General features: G+C 36.0%; 1 protein-coding gene across 4 annotated transcripts in view; it reads left to right on the forward strand.

Moving 5' to 3' along the window:
- The window catches only part of LOC149747754 (neurexin-1-beta), a 546,613-nt gene that overhangs the window by 359,260 nt on the left and 167,058 nt on the right, over nt 1-20,295 (forward strand). For all 4 annotated transcript variants that reach the window (XM_022573880.3, XM_022573879.3, XM_089923193.1 and 1 more), the window contains exon 3: nt 3,321-3,492. In XM_022573880.3, the coding sequence (XP_022429588.1) occupies nt 3,321-3,492 (172 nt within the window). The remainder of the gene's footprint in view (nt 1-3,320; nt 3,493-20,295) is intronic.

The raw sequence follows: 20,295 nt of genomic DNA on the forward strand, positions 1-20,295 counted from the left end.
TTCGTGTTTAGACATAAGTAATTTCAGCTTACTCCTTTGTAATAATAAATACAACTTCAGTTACCCCTGCTTGGGCTGCCTTAGAGCTGCCACTTGCACTGGGTGAGGGAGCAGCGTTGTTTATCCTCTTGTTTACACGATGTTTACTCTTCTTCTCCTTGACTCCTCCAGGGATGAAGCAGGAGAAGAGGAGATAAGGGGCAGAAATGATCTTACTTGGCTAATACAATAGTAACTGTCTAGCTGTGCTTAGCCCATGCTTAAGATTGACACTGAGGGGCACTCTTGGGGGGCATTTTGGTGGGCTTTTTTTGGTTCTCTTAACCACATCCTTCAGATGGTCATTTAGGATTTCCGCCTCAGTCCCTGGGCACCCATCACTGCAACTCCAGGTTCTTTCTCTTGAGTTGTCTTAACTACTCACCACCTCCCTCCCCAGGGGACCTCTTGGGTAGAATACAACATAATTCAGTGCTGGCTCTCTAACCCACGGCCCATGTATAATGCTCACATGTTCCTTCTAACAAACTAATGTACAGGTGAGCCCTGGTGCAGTAATAACCTCTTGCTCTGCCATCAGAGCATCAGCCAGTCTCAGTCTCTCCCCTTGAAGGTTTGTCAGGCAAGCGTCAAATCCCAGGCAAGGGCAACTGGGGTTGCTGAGTACCCCAACAACTGCCCCAAGTTCCAGGAGACAAGTATCAAACTTTCTGAGATGTTCCATTAAAGTCCCTTTCCTGTGCACCCCTAAGATAAGGGAAAAGTAACCTTCTACCTTGGCGGTACGTGCAAATCACATCACATTCAAAAATCCTCTTCTAATTATCAATCGCTTCTTGGTCTTTCTTGCCTCTTTAATAAGGGCTGCAAATAGGTTATTAATTCAGGGTCTCAAAGCAGTTTTCAGTGCTCTTCTTTGCAAGTCTGGCTTAGGCAATCTTGTACCTCATTTTGTAAAATGGAAGTAGAAATCTGTGTTTGTTTGTTTGTTTGCTTTTTACTTATTGGTATCTCAGGATTGCAGCTGAAACTGAGACAAAAAGAGTCCATTTTAGCATCCTATTATGTCCACATATCAGTTGCTTACTATCCTCTATAAAATTATTTTAAGCACGCATTGATTGATACAATCTGCAAAGCATAATAAGAGGCTCCGTGGTGCTAACCAGAAAGATGAAACAGGTAACAAAGAACAACCAGATTTACCAAATCTGCTAACTGCAGCTAGAGGATGACCCAATATTACTAAAATTCAGCCTAGTGTAATGAGTGGGAACTCAACCTCTGGAGCCCGACTGGCTGGGTTTGAATCACAGCTTTTCTGTTTCTAGCTGCATGACCTTAGCCAAGTTACTTAGTCACTCTGCTTCAGTTTCCTCATATGTCAAATGCAGATAAAATAGTACCTCTTCCCTGGGGCTGTTAGGAGAAATACCAGAGTTAGTATTTGTAAAGTGCTTAGAACGCTATAGAAGTGTTGTTTAAATAAAGATAATAAACCTCTTAAATAAGATTCTTAAAAAATTTCCTGTGGAGTTATATCACATATGTGTTAAAATATAAATATGCCATGTTAAATATTTTACTGAAAATGAGCAAATTGGAATTCTACCAAAGTGAAAAAATAATGAGTGCTTGCACCAAAGACCTGTGCTAAAAAGATGTCTAAAAATGTCTTTATAGGCCCTTGGATAAGAGGTTAGTGTTTATTGGAATCCTGTTGTTTAGTTGTCATCTGAATCAATCTACCAAAAACCGAAATGCCTTACAATGGCATATATTTAAAAATAAGGATCTTGAGAAATATGGTAGAAAATAAAAATAAGCCCAGGGGAAAACAGTATAGCAGGGGTCTATGCAGCTTGTAAAATTTCCCTACTCACTTTGACTCTGAGTTTCCTAATAACCAGTCAGAAAGGAAATGTGATTTCAAGTCATATTGTTCATCAAGCCCAAAACAAATCAAAACACAAAAAAATAAAAACCATACTAACCTGTTATAAGAAAGAGATCTTTTATGGGCACTAAGAACCAGGAAGAAGAAATATAGAAGGGGACAGTGACAAGATCAGTGTCCCAAACAACATCTTCAAATACTTCCCTTCAATTAATGCAGTGTTATACAAGATTTCTTTCTTTTACAATAACCCTCAGTGTAAACTCATGCCATGCTCTTGCTGCTTAGTTCAATGATGAGAATCCAGCAAGAGGTCAAGAGGATGTGGTCCAAATCTTCTGGTTTCTGAGATTCTGATTTTAAATTTCTGCAGGAATGGATGGACTATATGTCCTTTATATCCCTCTTCCCCCCATGTCGTTCCTCTCAACTGAGGTTTGATAAAAGGTGAGCTGCAGACAGTTTGAGGTTATGTACTCTGACAAGGGCCCACAGTGCAAGTATTCTGTGCTACTGATTAAGGGCAAAGCCACATGCTTTAAACACCAGCTGAACTTATGGTAGAGTTGGCAGCCCTGCTGTTAGAGAAGGCTTCTCAAAGCCAGAGGGCATAAGCACATGTTTCTCTTTGCTGCCTTGTATTATGAAATTATAACGTTAACAGCCACAAGCTTTGCACTTAGAATGTTGCTTTGCATAATTCAGAGAGGTAGTTACTTTTAGATACCCGTATCTTAACTCCGTCTTAGCTTAGGTGTAAACGAAGAATGAGGGAACTGAATTCTAACTCTAGCACGCCTCTATTTAGTTATATGACCTTGAACAACTCATTGCACCTTCCTGTGTCGTAGTTTCATTATCTGCAAAATGAGGAAAGTTCCGTGAATTTCAGATTCTTAGCATCTGATGTTTTCGTGTGTGAATAATGATTGTGCTCATTAAATGCCTGTCTGTGTGCCCATACCCTGTAGAGGGATTTTCTATATTGTGAGCTTCTGTCCACTTTGTATTTAGAAATAGACTTCATTGCTCCGATTTCACCAGTTATTAAAAGGGAGAATTTCAAGCCTCATTTTTCTTGTGAAACGGAAGGCGTGGATTAAAGGAGCTATGTTAAAGAACATGAAAGTATGTCCTTTAGCACAGGCAGCTGTGTGCCTTGTCTGTGGCAGCCTCTGGGAAGAAGGCAGCTCAATTCTCTTGAAAGCGTGTCTTTTGGAATATCAATTATCCATGAAAGAGAAGCTTCGTATTTATCCAAATGTCAAGAACCTTGCCGGAGCTTTTCAGCAGTAAAATCGGAGGAAAGCAGCTGTTGTTCTGAAGCGTGTTTTTGAGCAATACCCTGTATGTAGTTCTTATTAAATGATGATGAATCAGCACAACTTCATATAACTCTTTTTACTCCCCTCCTCCCTTCCAGCATCAAGGAAAAATCGGAGTTAAATTTAATGTTGGGACAGATGACATCGCCATCGAAGAGTCCAATGCAATCATTAACGATGGGAAATACCATGTAGTCCGTTTCACGAGGAGTGGTGGCAATGCCACGTTACAGGTGGACAGCTGGCCAGTGATTGAGCGCTACCCTGCAGGTAAGCCAGTGAATGTGTATCGGGGGAAGATTTTATGAAAAACAAACTGGAAAACGAAGCATTGTTTTCGTCCGTTTCACCCAATTTTGGGTTTTCGGAGAAACCGTCAAGTATTTATCAGATTTTAGAGTCATGTGAATGTAATGCTGTCCTAAACTGTTCTTGATACAGTGTACAAATGGCATTTTATAGGAGAACTCGAAGGCACACGTTATCGTTTGCAAAATTCGGGACATCAGTGAAACCAGAAAAATGCACACATAAAAGGCACAACATGTCAAAGCTCTTTGTTAACTGGATTCTTGCATTTGAACAAAGGAAAGGCTTTGTCAAAAGTAACAAAGTTAAAATTTAAACCTGAGAGAGGGAATATCACACCATTTTTCTCTGAAAGAAAATAGGAGGACAGTTCCTTTGATGGTGGTACATAGCTGAAACTCATGAAAGCTGCAGGAGGACCATGGGACAAACAGAGAAATAGTAAAGGAACTATATATAGTACCATAAAACAGCAGTTATAAGAACATGTAAGTAAATGAAATTTGTTTTCACTGTCATATAACCATGGGGTTTCGCAAAGGTTCTGTGACACTAGTAGTATTAGTCATTTCAAGTCTATAAAATGTATGCCAAGCTATTATTGATAAAATAAAAATTATCCTGTTCATCATTAATGAGTTCTGTCAGTACTGTTATTGAAACAAAGGCAGTAGATTAGAAACTTAAACCAGTGTTACTTGTGATTGCATATATTCTCAATTTTTAAAATCCTATTTTAAAGTAAAATCCAAATTAAAAGTCCAAAGGTATTTTACTGAAATTATTATCCTTTCCATATTTTAGTACAAAAGAGGTTACTAAAAACATCAGTCTCATTTATCTGTGTATAGAAAGATAAAGAAAAATTAGTATAAAGAAAGATTATAAAAAGAAATTTTTATTTTGCACAATAAAAATGATTACCAAAATTTATATATAAATTTCTCTATTACAGTATTTGTTTCTTGAAAGAAATATTTCAAGGAAGTAACTAGCTTACTAAATAAAGATCAATTTTTTTAGTACTACTTATGCACAATTATGGAATGAAATGTCTGTGATACCCTTTTGGACCTTTTATAATTCACAGCATCTACATCTTCAAGCCACATTTCAAACCTCTTCTATAAATCTGGTGCTTTACAAGTATTTGCTGAATTAAATGTAATAAAAAAAATACCCTGCTCTATGACAAAATTCAGAAGCAAGCACGTTGATAATATGCCCAGTGCCTTTTATAATACTGGCAAATGGTAGACACTCAATAAATATTTGCTGAATTGATGTCCTTGGAATTATCCCGGTTTTAAACTACAATTACAAGAATGCACACCTTCTGTTACCAACTTTAATAAGACTAAGGAATGGAAGATCTGGAAAGAAAGTAACTTAAATATGTATACAGTGCTGCATAGCCCCTGCTAATCCCTTATTGCATGTACTGAATCCTAGTAGAAATGTAATTTTTATGATAAATGCAGCCTTAGTGAAACAACAGAAACGTAAACTGGTGAATTTCCTAAAATCCAAATTAATCAATACCTATTTACTGAGAGGAAGTCATTGCACTGGACACCACTGAAGATATAAAGTAGGATGAGATCTAGACTCTGCTCCTGGGGTGTCGTCATCCGTGAACGGTGAACCCGACCATGTAAAGTGATAAATCCTGTTACTATTACAGTGTGGCAGTTGCCTCTTGAAGCCTAGCTTTGTTTCACCAGTTAATTCTTTAAAATTATCTTAGTTGAGTAACTTTTCACTCTTATACTTCCAAACTAGTATCTTTAAGTGCCCTATTCTAGAGAATGTTAATGGTGACTTATGAGAGGAGAGAGGAAGTCCCACTCTCAAGTTAGTTTGGGAAATTCTGGGTTAACTAAGTTAAAAATATCTATCCTTGTATTTTGTTATATTAATACCATAATGAATCTCTAGAAGAGAAATATAGTATGCATTTCCCAAGCATAGATAATCAGAACCTCGTTTTCTAATGCAGTAATGCGCTTGGATAAATATTTTGTTTTTAAAATTTTCTATACTTCACTATTTTAATATATTTTATCTGACTAACAACCCTTTACCTGTGCACATACCAGATACTATATTCTAGGCATACTCCAAAAAAGACATGATCCCTGTCTTTTTGTGGTATGCTAATGTCCAATTTGAACGTCAGTAGCTGAGATTGGAGCAGTGTTAATTAACTAAGTCAACACACATTTCTATATTTTTTTCTAGACTAATAGTTGTTTAACACATATGATGTCTTATGTACCAATTAAATGGATGCTCAGTATACGAAACAATATAAAATATATTTAAAAATCAGAAGCTGGCAAAATCATGATAATTAAGGAACGACTCTTCAGCAATACTCAATTTAGATGCCACCTTTTATATTTAGTCAGAGATTCTAAGTGTCCTTTCACCAAAAAGTATTTTCAATGTTATTAATAAATCAAAAGTGAGCAAAGTTGCAGTTATTCTGAAGGATACAAGCAAGGGTAAAACACAGAATCTGCCCTTGAGAAAATTAGAACAGCTGTGAGGGATTTTGATATATACATATAAAACGTTAACGATCAATGTGTAAAGAACTCAGGGGAGTCACCATGGTTGTCATCAAGCATTTTATTATTCATCTGCTCTGTGAGCATTTCAGCATGATGTTGAGGTAGGAAATAAGCCATGAAAATTTCAAATACCTTTTTCTCTCAGAGCTTCATCTGCTACGATGCCATGAAGACTGAATACAAATTTACAAGTATGCGTCATCTAGATTAAAGTTTTTAGAACAAAGTGATCTTATGTATGAGCTCAATAGAAATGTCTAGCATATCTCTTTTATATTGGTTTGTGGTATGACTATTTTTATTTTAAAAGTTTTTTGTTTTTTTTTTGGTTATTATTCATTAGAAAAACAGATGGACTAATGCTTTTACCACTAAATCCTGTAATCAGGAAAGTGGAAACCAACAGACTATATTTGGTTCCTTTTTAAGTGCCTGCACTGCAAAATATAGGTAATAGGGATGGAAATTAGTAATTAAGTATAGCACTTAACCTTCCATTGTAGGACTTTGTGGTAAGTGCTTTTATATGAAGCAATTCATCTGGTAGCAACACTATACCTTTAATGAAAATTACCTAAACCATTGACCAGTGGTATTAGCCTGTAATTGTCTGGAAGGCTTTCATAGAGAAACTAATTAGTAGAGGTAGATTTTATGCTCTTCTGGAGTGTATGAAATATTCTCATAACTCAACAGTTCACATGTTAGAATAAATATTGAATTTTCTGAATAGCAGACCCAGTTTTCATTATTTTCTGTGCATGGAGCAAAGTATAGAAATAATATTTCGCAAACCATTTAAAGTCGAGAAAGCCATTTCTTGGTGCTTATCAGTTAAAGCTCTAGAATATAATGCATCATGAATCCCTGATTTGCTCCTAATTACAGTTACAGAAAATTACAAAATTTTCTTTCTCAACAAACATAGACTTCGTCTTCTCATGATGTTAATCCACAAAACCTAACATTATTTTACTAGCCCAGACTAAAGATTTCTCCAGATAAACCACAGTTACCTTCGAAGATAAACCATTGACTTCATTTGTCTACCACAGAATGCCAAAAAGATGTTATTTATTCTGTACAGGGTCAAATATTCATTTTATTCCTGTCAAGTTAATACATCAAATCAACAAATATATACTATATTAAGGGAACTTCCTAGGCTTACCATCTTGTTACAGAGATACGTAAAAAATGTTCAAGATTAAAAATATACTATGTGGGAAAATACAAGTGTTATCATATCATATTCAGCTAATTTCTGAATAAGAAAAATAAAAAGGGAAAATTGGTTCCAAGGAAGACAAGCCATTTTGGAGTGAGTAGTCTAGCAAGACTACAAAAAATATAGGAAATTTGATTTGGGTCTTGAAAGGCTAGATTACATTTTAATGGGATTAGCAGGAAGAGGTAGAGACAGAAAATAATTAGGAAGCTTTAAAAAGCCCAGGTATCAAAAGATAAAGGCCTAAGATAAGGTGTGAGGGTGTGAGAAAATAAAGAGGTTGAATACAGAATACATTAGAAGACCTAGTGAACAACTGAGTAAAAGGAGAGTCATTTCTACTTTTTAGTTCCCCTCTCTCTCTCTCTCAATGTAACCATTGATTATTCAATGCTTTGATGCTGCAGTGGGGCCACTAGACTGCATTAAGTAACAATGAAATGGAAACCTGTGATAGGAATAAGTAGGGAAGTCAGAGATATAGTTGCTGTTTACTAAGAGTTTAGTCTATCTGGGAGGCAAAGAAGGATTTTGAAAACCTACCAATGTCACATAAAACGGATTAGCTTCAAAGTTAGTAGTACAGGGTTTAGTTGCTATTAGAGTTTAAAGAAAAGAGAAAATGGCGATCTGGAGTGTTGTAACGAAGCAGATAGCTTAGGGATGGAAGATTTGAAAGAAAGAGGAATAACTCAAGGAAAAACTTCATGGAGAGGGTGTAAATGCTTTTTGCATGACCATTCAATTTGGCTCAAAGATCTTATGGGTATTATCTGTAAATCTTGACTTTGTTTTCACCTTCAAAGGCTTCAAATATTTCAGGGCTCAGGGAAAGTCATATTGATGATTTCCCTTTAAATTCTACACACTTAGTTTAGATTAATTGATTGATTTTTAGTTCAAGTCATTAATTATGTTCAAGTCATTAATTATTATGTATTTAAGCCACTCCATCATTGAAAGTTTCCTATATGGTACTAAAGTATCCATTGGTTTGAGGATTTTTATATTTTTATTTCTTTTTAACTGAATTTTTACTATGTGGATGGTATAATTGAGAAAATCTACCTCATTTATAATCATAGAATTTGAAGGAGGGAAGGAACTTCAAAGATCGTCTCTACCAGCTTCTTCATTTTTCAGACAATAAAATGGAATCTTGGGGCTTCCCTGGTGGCACAGTGGTTGAGAGTCCGCCTGCCGATGCAGGGGACACGGGCTCATGCCCCGGTCTGGGAAGATCCCACATGCCGCGGAGCGGCTGGGCCCGTGAGCCATGGCCACTGAGCCTGTGCGTCCGGAGGCTGTGCTCCGCAATGGGAGAGGCCACGATGGTGAGAGGCCCGTGTACCACGAAAAAAAAAAAAAAAAAAAGGGATCTTGGAGAGGCTAATGGATTTGATCAGGATCACTATGCTAGTTAGTGGCAGTGCCAAAACTACACTTGGAAACTCCTATCTACTGGCTCTGTGTGCTTTTCTTTATACTGTCTAGGAGACAAAAAACAAACAGAAGAGAGATCATTAGATGTATCCTTCAACATAGCAAGGTATATTCTTCATAACTAAACATTATGATTTACATGGTCAGGCGTAACTGTCTATATTAGTCCATGTCACAGCCTACTGCTTCTACTGACCCACACAGACACACATACACACGAAACTATCGTATGAGTGTTAAAAAATAGTAACACGTGGAATAAAAATAAGTTTCTTACAAAAACCATAGTTTTTGTTATCACTAAATTTTTGAATAGTATTACTTATTAGTAGGCACTGATTATTTTTTAACCTCACTTTAAAAACTTTATTAGCAAATTAAGGAAACCATTATGAATCATACTGTTTTACTGTTCCTGCAGCAGTCAAACTTTAGGTTGACATGATTTCAAACTTTATATATTTACTAATTTATATTTATTTCTCAGTGACATCACTTGAAACTTAGTTGATTTCAGTAGCTAGAAGAGGAATGGTTGGTTCTTTAGACAATTCAAGTATAAGAATTCTTAAGTATTATTCGGGAGAAAAACTGTATCTTAATAGAAGACTTGCCCCTGTCTTGGTTAAATGTAGAGATATGGGAAGAGTGTGACTGAATTTTGTTTCCCTCCTACAGAGTAAGGCAGTGAAAATCTAACTCACTTATGGAAACTGATAAACCATATAGAAGATGTGAGTCATTCTTTAAATACACTATAAGTTTGGGGTAGGCTCCAACAGAAGACATGATTATCAGGACTTGGCACATAATAAATAATTAAGAAATAATTGTTGAATAAATCCCATTTCCTCATTTAACTTCAATGTCAAAGCATTGTCTTTTGCTCTTTTTTTTTTTTTTCTTTTTGCGGTACGCGGGCCTCTCACTGTTGTGGCCTCTCCTGTTGCGGAGCACAGGTTCCAGACGCGCAGGCTCGGCGGCCACGGCTCACGGGCCCAGCCGCTCCGCGGCATGTGGGATCCTCCCGGACCGGGGCACGAACCCGTGTCCCCTGCATCGGCAGGCGGACTCTCAACCACTGCGCCACCAGGGAAGCCCTTGCTCATGTTTTTTAGCCAAAACATACATAGGTGCATGGATAAATATTTATGTGAATATATAAATGTTTGGCTTTCTATTTGATATAGTTAACTGTTTACTAATCCAAATTATCCAAAGTAAAGCTTCATACTGTGAGAAATCTGAAACTTCAAATGCTATAGCTTTATTAGAATTAGTGACTAAAACTCTGACTTTTTCCGTTTTAATTATCTTCTTTCACAGTGTTCAGTTTTTCTGAGACTTTGGGGGCTTTTCTTAATGATGAAGCATAGTGAACTTTTTATTGAGCAGTATATTAAATACATCTACCTAAAATGCTTAGCTTCAGAGAAATTGTATCCAAGGAGATGGAAAGAAATGATATATTCTCAGACTTCTCACTTGTTCTAATATACTCTCAGTGACCTGCATTTTTTTCTTTTTTAATATCAAAGCGTGCTTACAGTTATTGTGACACAACCATATTAGGATTTTTAATTTTCTGATAAAAGAAAGAGAAAGGTTCTCTCATGGTTTGATGGGCGTCATTTAGACTACACAGTCTGGCAAACATAGATAATACAAACATATATAAATGGCAGCCCTTCTTCATGGTTTCCAGAAGATTCCCCCTTTATCTTGTTCCCCGTCATTGTTTCCAAATTACAATTTGTTTAGAGATTTAAATTTGTATCATAATAAAGGGAGGTGTTGATTTCACTCCAGAAAAATACTTGGGTTAAACAGAGAATGGCATCATCATAAATTTTAAGTGAGGGTAACCGAAAACGTTGACTGAGGAATTGGGTTCAAGGACTCTTCTTCAAAAGTACTGATCATCAGGATAATGAATCTACCTACTAGTTAAAAACAATGAATCACTTATGTCAGATACAAAAAAAAAATAGTTGCCACTATTAGTGAAAATTTAGTTTTTAGGAGTTGAGATAGAAATAGGTTTTCAGAAATAGGTAAAGGCTAAAAGTCAGAGAAATTACATTTTTAAGGATATTAGGCTTTCAGGAAACTTGCAGGTGTTTGGTTGATTTTGTAGAGATTTATAGTTTTGTGACAGTGCTTTTATAATTTGATTATTATCCGAAAGTATCTTTATGGTAACATAGTTTATAATTACCTGAGTTCAATGGGAGATCAGCCATGTTCCCAACTTAATGATGGGCCCTTCTTTTAATTTTTTCTCAAACACTCTGATTCCTATTTTATCAAGAGGTTTTATTAAATTGCCCAGGAATATTTATATATTTTTATGATAAATACTGATAATAACTAGTATTTTTATGTGTGATTAAACAGTTTTTTAAAAATTCTACTATTTGCTTTTTTTCCTCTCAACTGTTACTGTGAGCATTTGAGTACCACCTATGAGTAAGGCTCGTACTTTTCATACTATTTCCCTTTGTCTGCTGTCTACCCACTTTTCTTATCTTGTTAGCTCAGGAATTAGTTGGTAATAAATGTCATTTTTTTCCTAGTAAACAATGACAGTTTGTTCAAGAGGTAGCAGAATAGCAAAAAGGTAAAAATTTCATACACTAATGTTGAAGTTCTATATGAAGTACAAAAATTAGGTAACTATCTGTAGTTTTAGATTAATCTAGATCAATTTTTCTTAACTTCCTTTGAATCTCTGCCTCTATAAGAATCTGATAAATAGGGCATCTTATCTTTAGAAAAATACACAGATATCTGCATGCATACTCAGTGATGCATATGATTTTTAGGGGTTGTGCCTCAACATCCTTATGGACCATTAACCTCTGAATTAGAATGCAGAACCTTTGCTCTGAGTGATCTTAAGGAGGTCTAGAATTCAGAGGAAAAAATAAAGTCTATTTAATGAACATATGAGGAGGAACTTCCTCCTACCCAAATGAAGCAAGCTTCCAATGAAATGTAACTGCCCTTTATTAACCTTCTAATAATAATAACCTTCTAACCACTGGTGTTGCCCTGGATGTAGCCTCTGCTAGTTCAGATAAAATTCTTTTTCTTTAACAGAACAAGCCCAACTTTTGTACTTCCAATTTAGAAAAATTGTTCTCTCAAATATGATTACAAGAATGTCATAATCCTTCCAATAAATGGATTTTGACCACTGATACTGTGCTTGCTATAATTCTAACGTTGGTGCATTGCATAATAAATATCCTTAAAGTCAAAGTGCGTGATTTGAGGGGTCTCATTTGGATAGATCTATTGGTAAGTCATCTGAGGATTATGAAGTGTGATGGTGAAATAACAGTGTCCAATGCAGTCAAGACAAAAATGACTATTAATCTGACACCTTTGGAAAGGATTACTTTTTATTATTATGAGGGCAAGGTAATAAAGCCCTTTGCATGTATAGAGGAAACTTTAGAACTCATGGAGAAGGATAGTTTATCTCTTTTTCTCTCTGTACTAGATAATTTTTCACCTTTTTTGCCCCATCACATTCTTAATCTTAGTAATAGTTTATTCTCTTATATATGTACTTAATTCATTCCAAGAGAACACTGACAAGCCACTCCTTCCTTTCCATGAAAATTAGATCCTTAACATAAAAAATGTTACAACTAATTAAGTTAGGAAAATATATATTCACGGTTCTGTATTATGAATGAACTACCTCAAATGTGACAAACAAAGGCATTTTTGGCACTATCCAAAGTTGTCAATTTAAAAAAATAAAAATCCATCTAGGGCAAGGATTGGCAAACTTTTACTGTAAAAAGCCAGGTAGTAAATATCTGGCTTTTGCGGGCCACATGATCTTTGTCACAATTACTCAGCTTCACCACTATAGGTCAAAAGCAGCAATAGATAATAAGTAAATGAATGGGTGTGGTTATGTTCCAATAAATCTTTATAAAAGTAGATAGAGGGACACATTTGACCTGTCGGCCACAGTTTATTGACCCCTGATATAAAGGCATGACAGAAGGACACAGAAACCAATCTGAAAGAGCTCCTACTAGCCAGAAGGAGCTATTTGAGCAACAAAATATAGTATTGGATTATAACCCAAATAGTGAAATAACTATCTGTGAGCACATACTGATATTAAGTGATTGAATAGACAGATAGATAGATATGTGCGGGAGTGGGCACCGCTCTTTCTTACAGAAGAACTCCAGTACCAAATGTAGAAGGGTGATGGAAGTCGAAATTCAACATTAGAACTTCAAAGTAATAATCGTTGAAGGCAAGATTCACCAATAGATGCTAAAATTTATGGGTAGAAGTTTGAGTAGAGGCTAGTAATTTATGTAATCTAAAAGTGTCTCCTGCAAGGGGAAAATAGAAACTTTCCACAGAGAAACTCAGCAGATCACCTTAGCTACGTGGTTGAGTTAAACATCATGAGTAATAAGAAATATGGACCTCATGCACCTCCTGATATGATGTGCTGAGAGAGGCACTTTATTTCTCTGGTATTCTTTGTATTCTCAATTAAAATTCGTGACCTCAGTCTAATCATGACAAATACGATGTGGGAATCTGGACTGGATCCTGGAACACAAAAAGGACATTAGTTAAAAACTGGTAAAACCTAATAAAGTCTTTACATTAGTTAATAGTGTACTAACAACATCAATTTCTTAGTTTTGGTAATTGTCCAGTGGTTATTTAAGATGTTAACAGTAGGTTAGGCTAGATGTAAGTTATGTAGAACTCTCATTACTATCTTTTACAACTTTTCTTTAACTTAATATTTTTTAATAAAAAATTTTTTAATGATTTTCATTTAAAAATACCTTTTCTTCAATTCTGTGTATTATAACATTACTCCAGAAAAAAAGATTTTAAACCACAAAACTTCATGTCTTTGTAAAACTAAGTTAGATATAATTGTTGTGACTAAATTGTATATTAACATGTTCATGTGGTTATTAGGAAAGTACATTTATTCCTAAGGGATATTAACCTAATTTCTGTAATAATCCAAAGTTGTAACCTAATCTAATATTTTAGTTTTTAATTAAGACAGAATGATATAATAAATGTGAAAACCTTTTGAAGTATGAAGCTTTTAAATAGGCCATATATTAAAATTTAAATTATGATGAATATTTTGTGTCAGATTTAGCCCCATGGGTTGACTATTTCTCAAAGAAAGACTTTCATCTTAAACATTTAAAAGTCTGTTTTGGTTTTAGCCTTATGAGTTTTACTGCATTAGAAAGCATCTAAGGTTCCAACCCCCATCCTGGAAATTTGAGACTAACTTTCCTCATGTTAAGTATTATTGAAGAAATTTGTCATCTTGAGCATATTATCTATACTGGTGGCCTGAACATTTAAAATGACTGTTTAGAACCCAAAAAAGAAGATACCTAACATAAGTCTGTCTAGATATTACCATATGTATTTCCAATGAAGCAATGAAGTATTTTAGCTAGATACGTGAGATATAAAACTGGACAGAGTAGAAGGACATTTAGCTTCATTTTTCTACGCAGTGTCAACTAATTGGTAGCACGCCATAATAGTTTTTCAGGGTCACATTTGCTGGAGCATTTTAGAAGTCCACGTGGAGTCTTCAGTTCTCTCATTTATTATTTTTATTGCTCAGTTCGGCAGAGGAGTTGGATGAGTGTGTATTTTCTGGTTAGAGGAGAAACAAATAGAAACGTTTTAAAATGCAAAGGTTTGCTTTGCAGAAAAGAGGGGCGGGATGGTGGCGATCACAGTAAGAAACAGACCTGAGGATAATTAGATGAGACTTGTGCTTTATGGAAGTGAAGTTCAAATAGAAGATTAAATCCATCACATTGACTCAATAAGGAAAATGGTGTCGCTCAAGGATTGGGGTGAAGAGGTAAAGAGAACTCACCCCAAATCCCAGGTGTTCACAGAGCTTATTTCGATTCCTGGCTTTGGTAGGATCTAGAATCAGCAACAGTGAGTTAGGCATTCTATGCTGGGCACTCCATACTGGCACTGTGGTGGTTTTTCTACATACATTTTCTCATTAACACTCACAAAATCTTATAAGGCAGCTTGTAGTATCTCCTTGGGATAGATGACTAAACACAGAGAAATTAGGTTACTTGCCAAGGTCACACACCCCAAAGCTCACTCCAGTGCTCTGAAGTATTATGCAATGCTGTCTACACTATTTATTCTCAGTCTCGGAAAGAAAAAAAAAATCAGAAAAATTTCTTCCTGGTTCCCACCAGATTGCTGCTTTGTTGTGCTGAGGTCCTGATACCAATGGTTATTCTTTCTTCTGCTCAGAACTTGAAAGAACATTCAAGTGTCCCTTGGGAATTTTCCCTTGGGATTCTGTCCTCCTCCTCTTCTGGTTATTCTTTTTTTTCCTGGGTATTGTTTACCTAAATACAGAAGGGAGTGCCAAATCCAACTTGTATACCCCTCTTAAACACTAAAATTGTGATAGGAAATATAGGCTACACATCAAATGACCAAACTTTAGACTTAGGCTATAGACTTACCACAAGATTAAAGGTGGGATAGTGTGGAGGTTAAGAGAGAAAATTCAGGAGTCAGACTCTCTGGGTTCAAATCTTAGTTACAATACTTCATAGATAATGTGACCTCTGGCTCAGTTCTCTAACCTCTTTTTGTACTTCAGTTTCCTGATCTGTAAAATGGGTTAATGTTAGTACTTACTTCTTAGGGTAGTTTGCACTTTCAATGAGTTATTAGTTTCAAAATACTTAGTAGTTAATAAAAACGTGGTAAGTAGTGAGTACTCAGTAAGTGTTAGCCTCACTCTAATGATCAAAGTAGTTTAGTTTTGAAATTCTGTAATTACAATAGGTACTAATATCCCCATATTAATGTGCATTTCCTTCTGAGAACAAATTTATCCTGTCTTGGCTACCAGACTTGGCTTCACACACATGGAGGTAAGTCTTTCCGGAAACCTCAGACGTGTAATTGCCCCATCCCCTCGTGCCCTCCAAACCCACCCTGAGCCAAAACACTACAGAGACATCACTGAGGAAGGGCTGGGTTCAATGTAAATGAGTGGCACAGAAAATCTTTTCTGGTTAAATTTAGAGAAATGAGTACTGTGTGGTAGTCAGGGAAGATTTCACAGAGGTTGGGAATGTGGATCAGGTATTGGAGATCCTTTGAATTTTAATACGTGAGAATTAGGGAATCCACGCTAGCTGATGGGCAGGCCACTGCATATAGTCACACAGTTACTACTGGTGAGTTAACTATAGGCACTCACCAATATCCCATCAGAGGGGATGAGTGGAAGCTGGAATCCAATCTGTGCATGGGTCGGCAAGCCATGTGTCCTGACACAGAGGATGTCCCCTAAAGAATGAGCTCTCTTTTCCTTCATACCAAGCACCTTACCTTTTGTCTGGGCTCTAACCATCAGGGAAGTCTCCATCTTCAGTTCCCCACAATGGTGCCCTATAATTAGGAGACCGTGAACACTATTCATACGGGCGCAGTTCTGAGAGAGAAAAGAAACACTATTAATAGTTACTTCTGCATAACAGACACATACCAACACTGCCCTAGGCAATCCAGAACATTCGTCACTTTACCTATGAGACTGCCAGATAGATTTGAGACTATTGCTTGTCTCTTACCAGGAGAAACTAGAATCAATCTGTTAGTCATTATGCTAGCTGGCTGGGTTTATTCCTGTTCAGGTGGCGAAGCTGAAGATATTAAGTAAATTAATAAAATTAAATATTATTATATAAATAATAATTCTGAAATAAATAATTCTGGTTAAAAATAACTTTAACCAGATATGAAATTATTACCTTTCTTCCTACTGAAAATACCTTAAAATATCAACACATTCTCAGTCATTCATAAATCTATGCTTAATATCTTCTTTTGCTTAATCAAGTTTCACGTATCATAAATTATGTTTATTTTGGGTTCAAAATAGTTTTTTTTCACTTTTTGCCTAAAGATATTTTTCTCAAATATTTATTTCATGCTGAATTAGAAAGCATTGAAAAAAGGTAAGTGACTAGAAATTTTTTTAAAAGCATCAGAAATGGATAAAATTCTTTAAAGTGCTAACAGTAGACGAAGTCTTAGACCTATCCATTTCTTTAACACATTTTACATTAAGGAGCTAATGGAGGCCAAAAGCCTCCGTTACTCCTGTGATCCATCAATGAGCATGTGTTAAGACACACTTTATGGTTGTCCCATGGTGGGCTAAACCGGTGGGGAACAGAGAAGCAAAAAATATTGTCTTTACCCTACAAGAATTTGAAGTATAATTTGGGAGGAAAGATAAATCATTAGAGAAGCATGAATTGTATGGGAAATGCAAGATTATATAGCATAAAAGGTAAATATGAGAGCTGGAAGAGATATGAAGTAGATAGGAGAATACACACGTTTAGTGCTTAAAAGAAGTAACATCTGAGTCTGGTCTAGAATGGACATATGTTGGTGATAGGGCCATTCCATACAGGAGAGAGAATGGACCCAAGAACATAGGTGGTTAAAGATTCCAAAATAGCACAAAAATTGGTCTTGCTCTTTGTGATGGGGTATTTATGATAACTTCATAACGATCCTACTAACTAAAGCTGAGGGAGTAATTAAGGAAGGGCAATCAGAACCACTTCCTTCCAGAATTTGTGGGTTTCTAAGGGATATCTATACTATGACAAAAGAATGCTTTTGGGGGCAGTTTCAACATGGACCTAGGGTTAGGGACATCCCATAGGTTTCCAGCTTGAGTTCCCCTGGGTTCTCAGGAGAATTTGAGCACGTTTCTGAATCTATGATGATAAAGTGAAATTAGTAGTGTCCACCTGGACAAGACTGGTAACTGGTGCTAATGGTATATTCCTGTTAAATTTTAATATATTCTGAGCAAATAGGTAGTGATGAGCACAACTGTTTCATTTTTACAAAGATTTATATTCCTGATTGCAATTGAATTCTTACTCTATAACTGAATCATATCTCCCCAAACCATCTTACTCTCTGACATTCCTAGCATGTTATTAATAACGTAATTCACCTTATTACCCCATATATCAAAATCTTTCTAGTTATCCCATCAAAGCACTAAATCCAATGGTAGCCACTAGTTTCCAGTAATTCCTCCTTCGATGATTCCCCAGGTTCCGTCATTTTCTATCTGCACTTGCATTGTTTTAGTTATGTAAGACCTTTATCACAATTTTCCTATTATCAGCTATAGACTATCTATGTTCTTCATTATGTTAACCCATTAGGTGTACAGCCTAGATGCTTATCTCCCTAAAATTGCTTTTATTATATATCTTCCTGCTTCTCAATTCTTCAGTGGCTCCCCAAAATGGACTATAGAAGGAGTGGAATTTGTGAGGATGGAGAGAGCTGTATAGTAGAATCAAATGCCTTTCTCTCAGGTCTGATATTTTTCATTTTGGAATCTTATTTTTTATATTTTTGTTTCTACACATATAGACATTTTTTGGAAATCTGATTTTCCTGATTTACATTTTTCTAAGTAGCTTTCATAATGTTACCAATTTCTTGCCCTTGCAATAGGAATCCAAGGATTATAGGTATTTGTTTATTTTCTTTTGCTGTATTTGTAATTTCAGTTTCATACTTTGAACTTTCCTGTTATTTGTGTTGAATACACCTAAAAGCCATTTACTAGAAAAACTAAGTTTAATGATTGAATGCAATTAGAGTATTTCAATGTATAGCCAAACCAAAACAAGAAGGTCTGTTGTATTTTCCCATAATGTGTGATGATGTTCTCTCTTTACTTTTTCATTTCCTTTTAAAAGGAAACAACATGAACAATAGTAGTTTTATGAGATAATTTACTTAAACTCTTAATAAGCCATGGTACCTTTCCTACTCTCTTCTAATTCTGTGGCGCTCAAGAGGCCAACATGTCAAGGTTATCAAAACCATCCTTAATAGGTTGGGAATTAGACCAGACTCTAGCTATAAAGTCTTTTTCATTTCTACAGGTCTGTGATTCTGTGTAATCTATAAAAACAAAAGTAGCCATCATAGAGTTAACACCAACTATGTACCAGAACCTGGGGGCTTAACACAAATTACATCTCATTCTTTTTTTTTTTTTTTTTTTTTTTTTTGCGGTACGCGGGCCTCTCACCACTGTGGCCGCTCCCATTGCGGAGCACAGGCTCCGGACGCACAGGCTCAGTGGCCATGGTTCACGGGCTTAGCCGCTCCACGGCACATGGGATCTTCCCAGACTGGGGCACGAACCCGTGTCCCCTGCATCAGCAGACGGACTCTCAGCCACTGTGCCACCAGGGAAGCCCTACATCTCATTCTTAAAAATAATCTCATAATTTATCCCCATTTGACAGATGTGATGACGCTTGGAAAGTTTAAGTAATATGTCTTTGAGTTGAGTGTATTACTGAGAGTTGAACCTGGGGTTTTTCTAACTTCCATAAACTCAGACAGACTTGATCATATCTTTCCATAAATGTTAATAGCCTTATAGATTAAATATTTAGAAAATCAAGATTTCACAAATTTCAAACTGGAAACTTCTTCTCTTGGGGCTATTAAAAGGAAACTTTTCTTTTTTGGTGAGAAATATGTCAGCTACATGTGCTATAATTTTCACCCAAGTTATCGTGACAATGTAAAGTGTTTAAAAAGCTGTGTATTCTTGATAGTATTCTATGTTGTGACCCTTACTTTGTCGTAAGATAAAATGTCTTAGTCATCAAATGCAAAAATATGGCAACCTAAAATCTTTTTTGTTTTAAGACTAGTCAAATAAAGTATCTCTGTTTGTACGTGTCATTAGTGACAGGCCTGGGACCCTCTACCCACGCTTTTTCAGCTCAGAGGTTTGTTTAGTGTGCTACACTGCCAGCTAAAAGAAAAGAAAAGCATGGCTTGCATATACCTCTTTCGGCATAAACTTTATTAAATACCAAGTTATTATAGCATAGGCCTTCTTTTCCTTCATGTTTGTCTATTTTTTGATTGAAATATTAAGCATATAATGTATTTACATATGTCTAAGAGCTTATATGTGATGTTTCTCCTCAGAATGCCCAAGGACTTCCTAAAAAAGATTAGCAGTCCTATGACTTTTTTGACTCCCCATTTTCCTCTCCAAACGAAAATCGTTGTATGTCCCTACACACAGTTAGCAGACAATCATTGTGTCACATTTCATGAAGAGAATTGACTTCTTATATAAACTTATTATGGAATTTCTTCTGTTTTCCTAATGTATTGATTAGAAAAACAATCACTGTTGTGGGTACCTATTTTCACCTGCAAGAAGCAGCATTAGAAGGAAATGTAGGATGGAATCAGTGAGTCTGGATCATGGAGGAGAGGCTGGGAGCATGAGATAGGACTGATAAGGAGTCCAGGGTGGAGAGATTCGGTATGGTAATGTGAAGGACAAGGGATAGTGGAAGAAACAAGTGTCTTAGAGGGTACAGTTCCTTAATTGATTTAGTA

This window comes from Delphinapterus leucas, chromosome 13, assembly GCF_059928025.1.
Source record: "Delphinapterus leucas isolate spDelLeu-1000000601 "Yukka" chromosome 13, BTC_Dleu_Yukka2, whole genome shotgun sequence".
In the NCBI taxonomy this organism is placed as follows: Eukaryota; Metazoa; Chordata; class Mammalia; order Artiodactyla; family Monodontidae; genus Delphinapterus; species Delphinapterus leucas.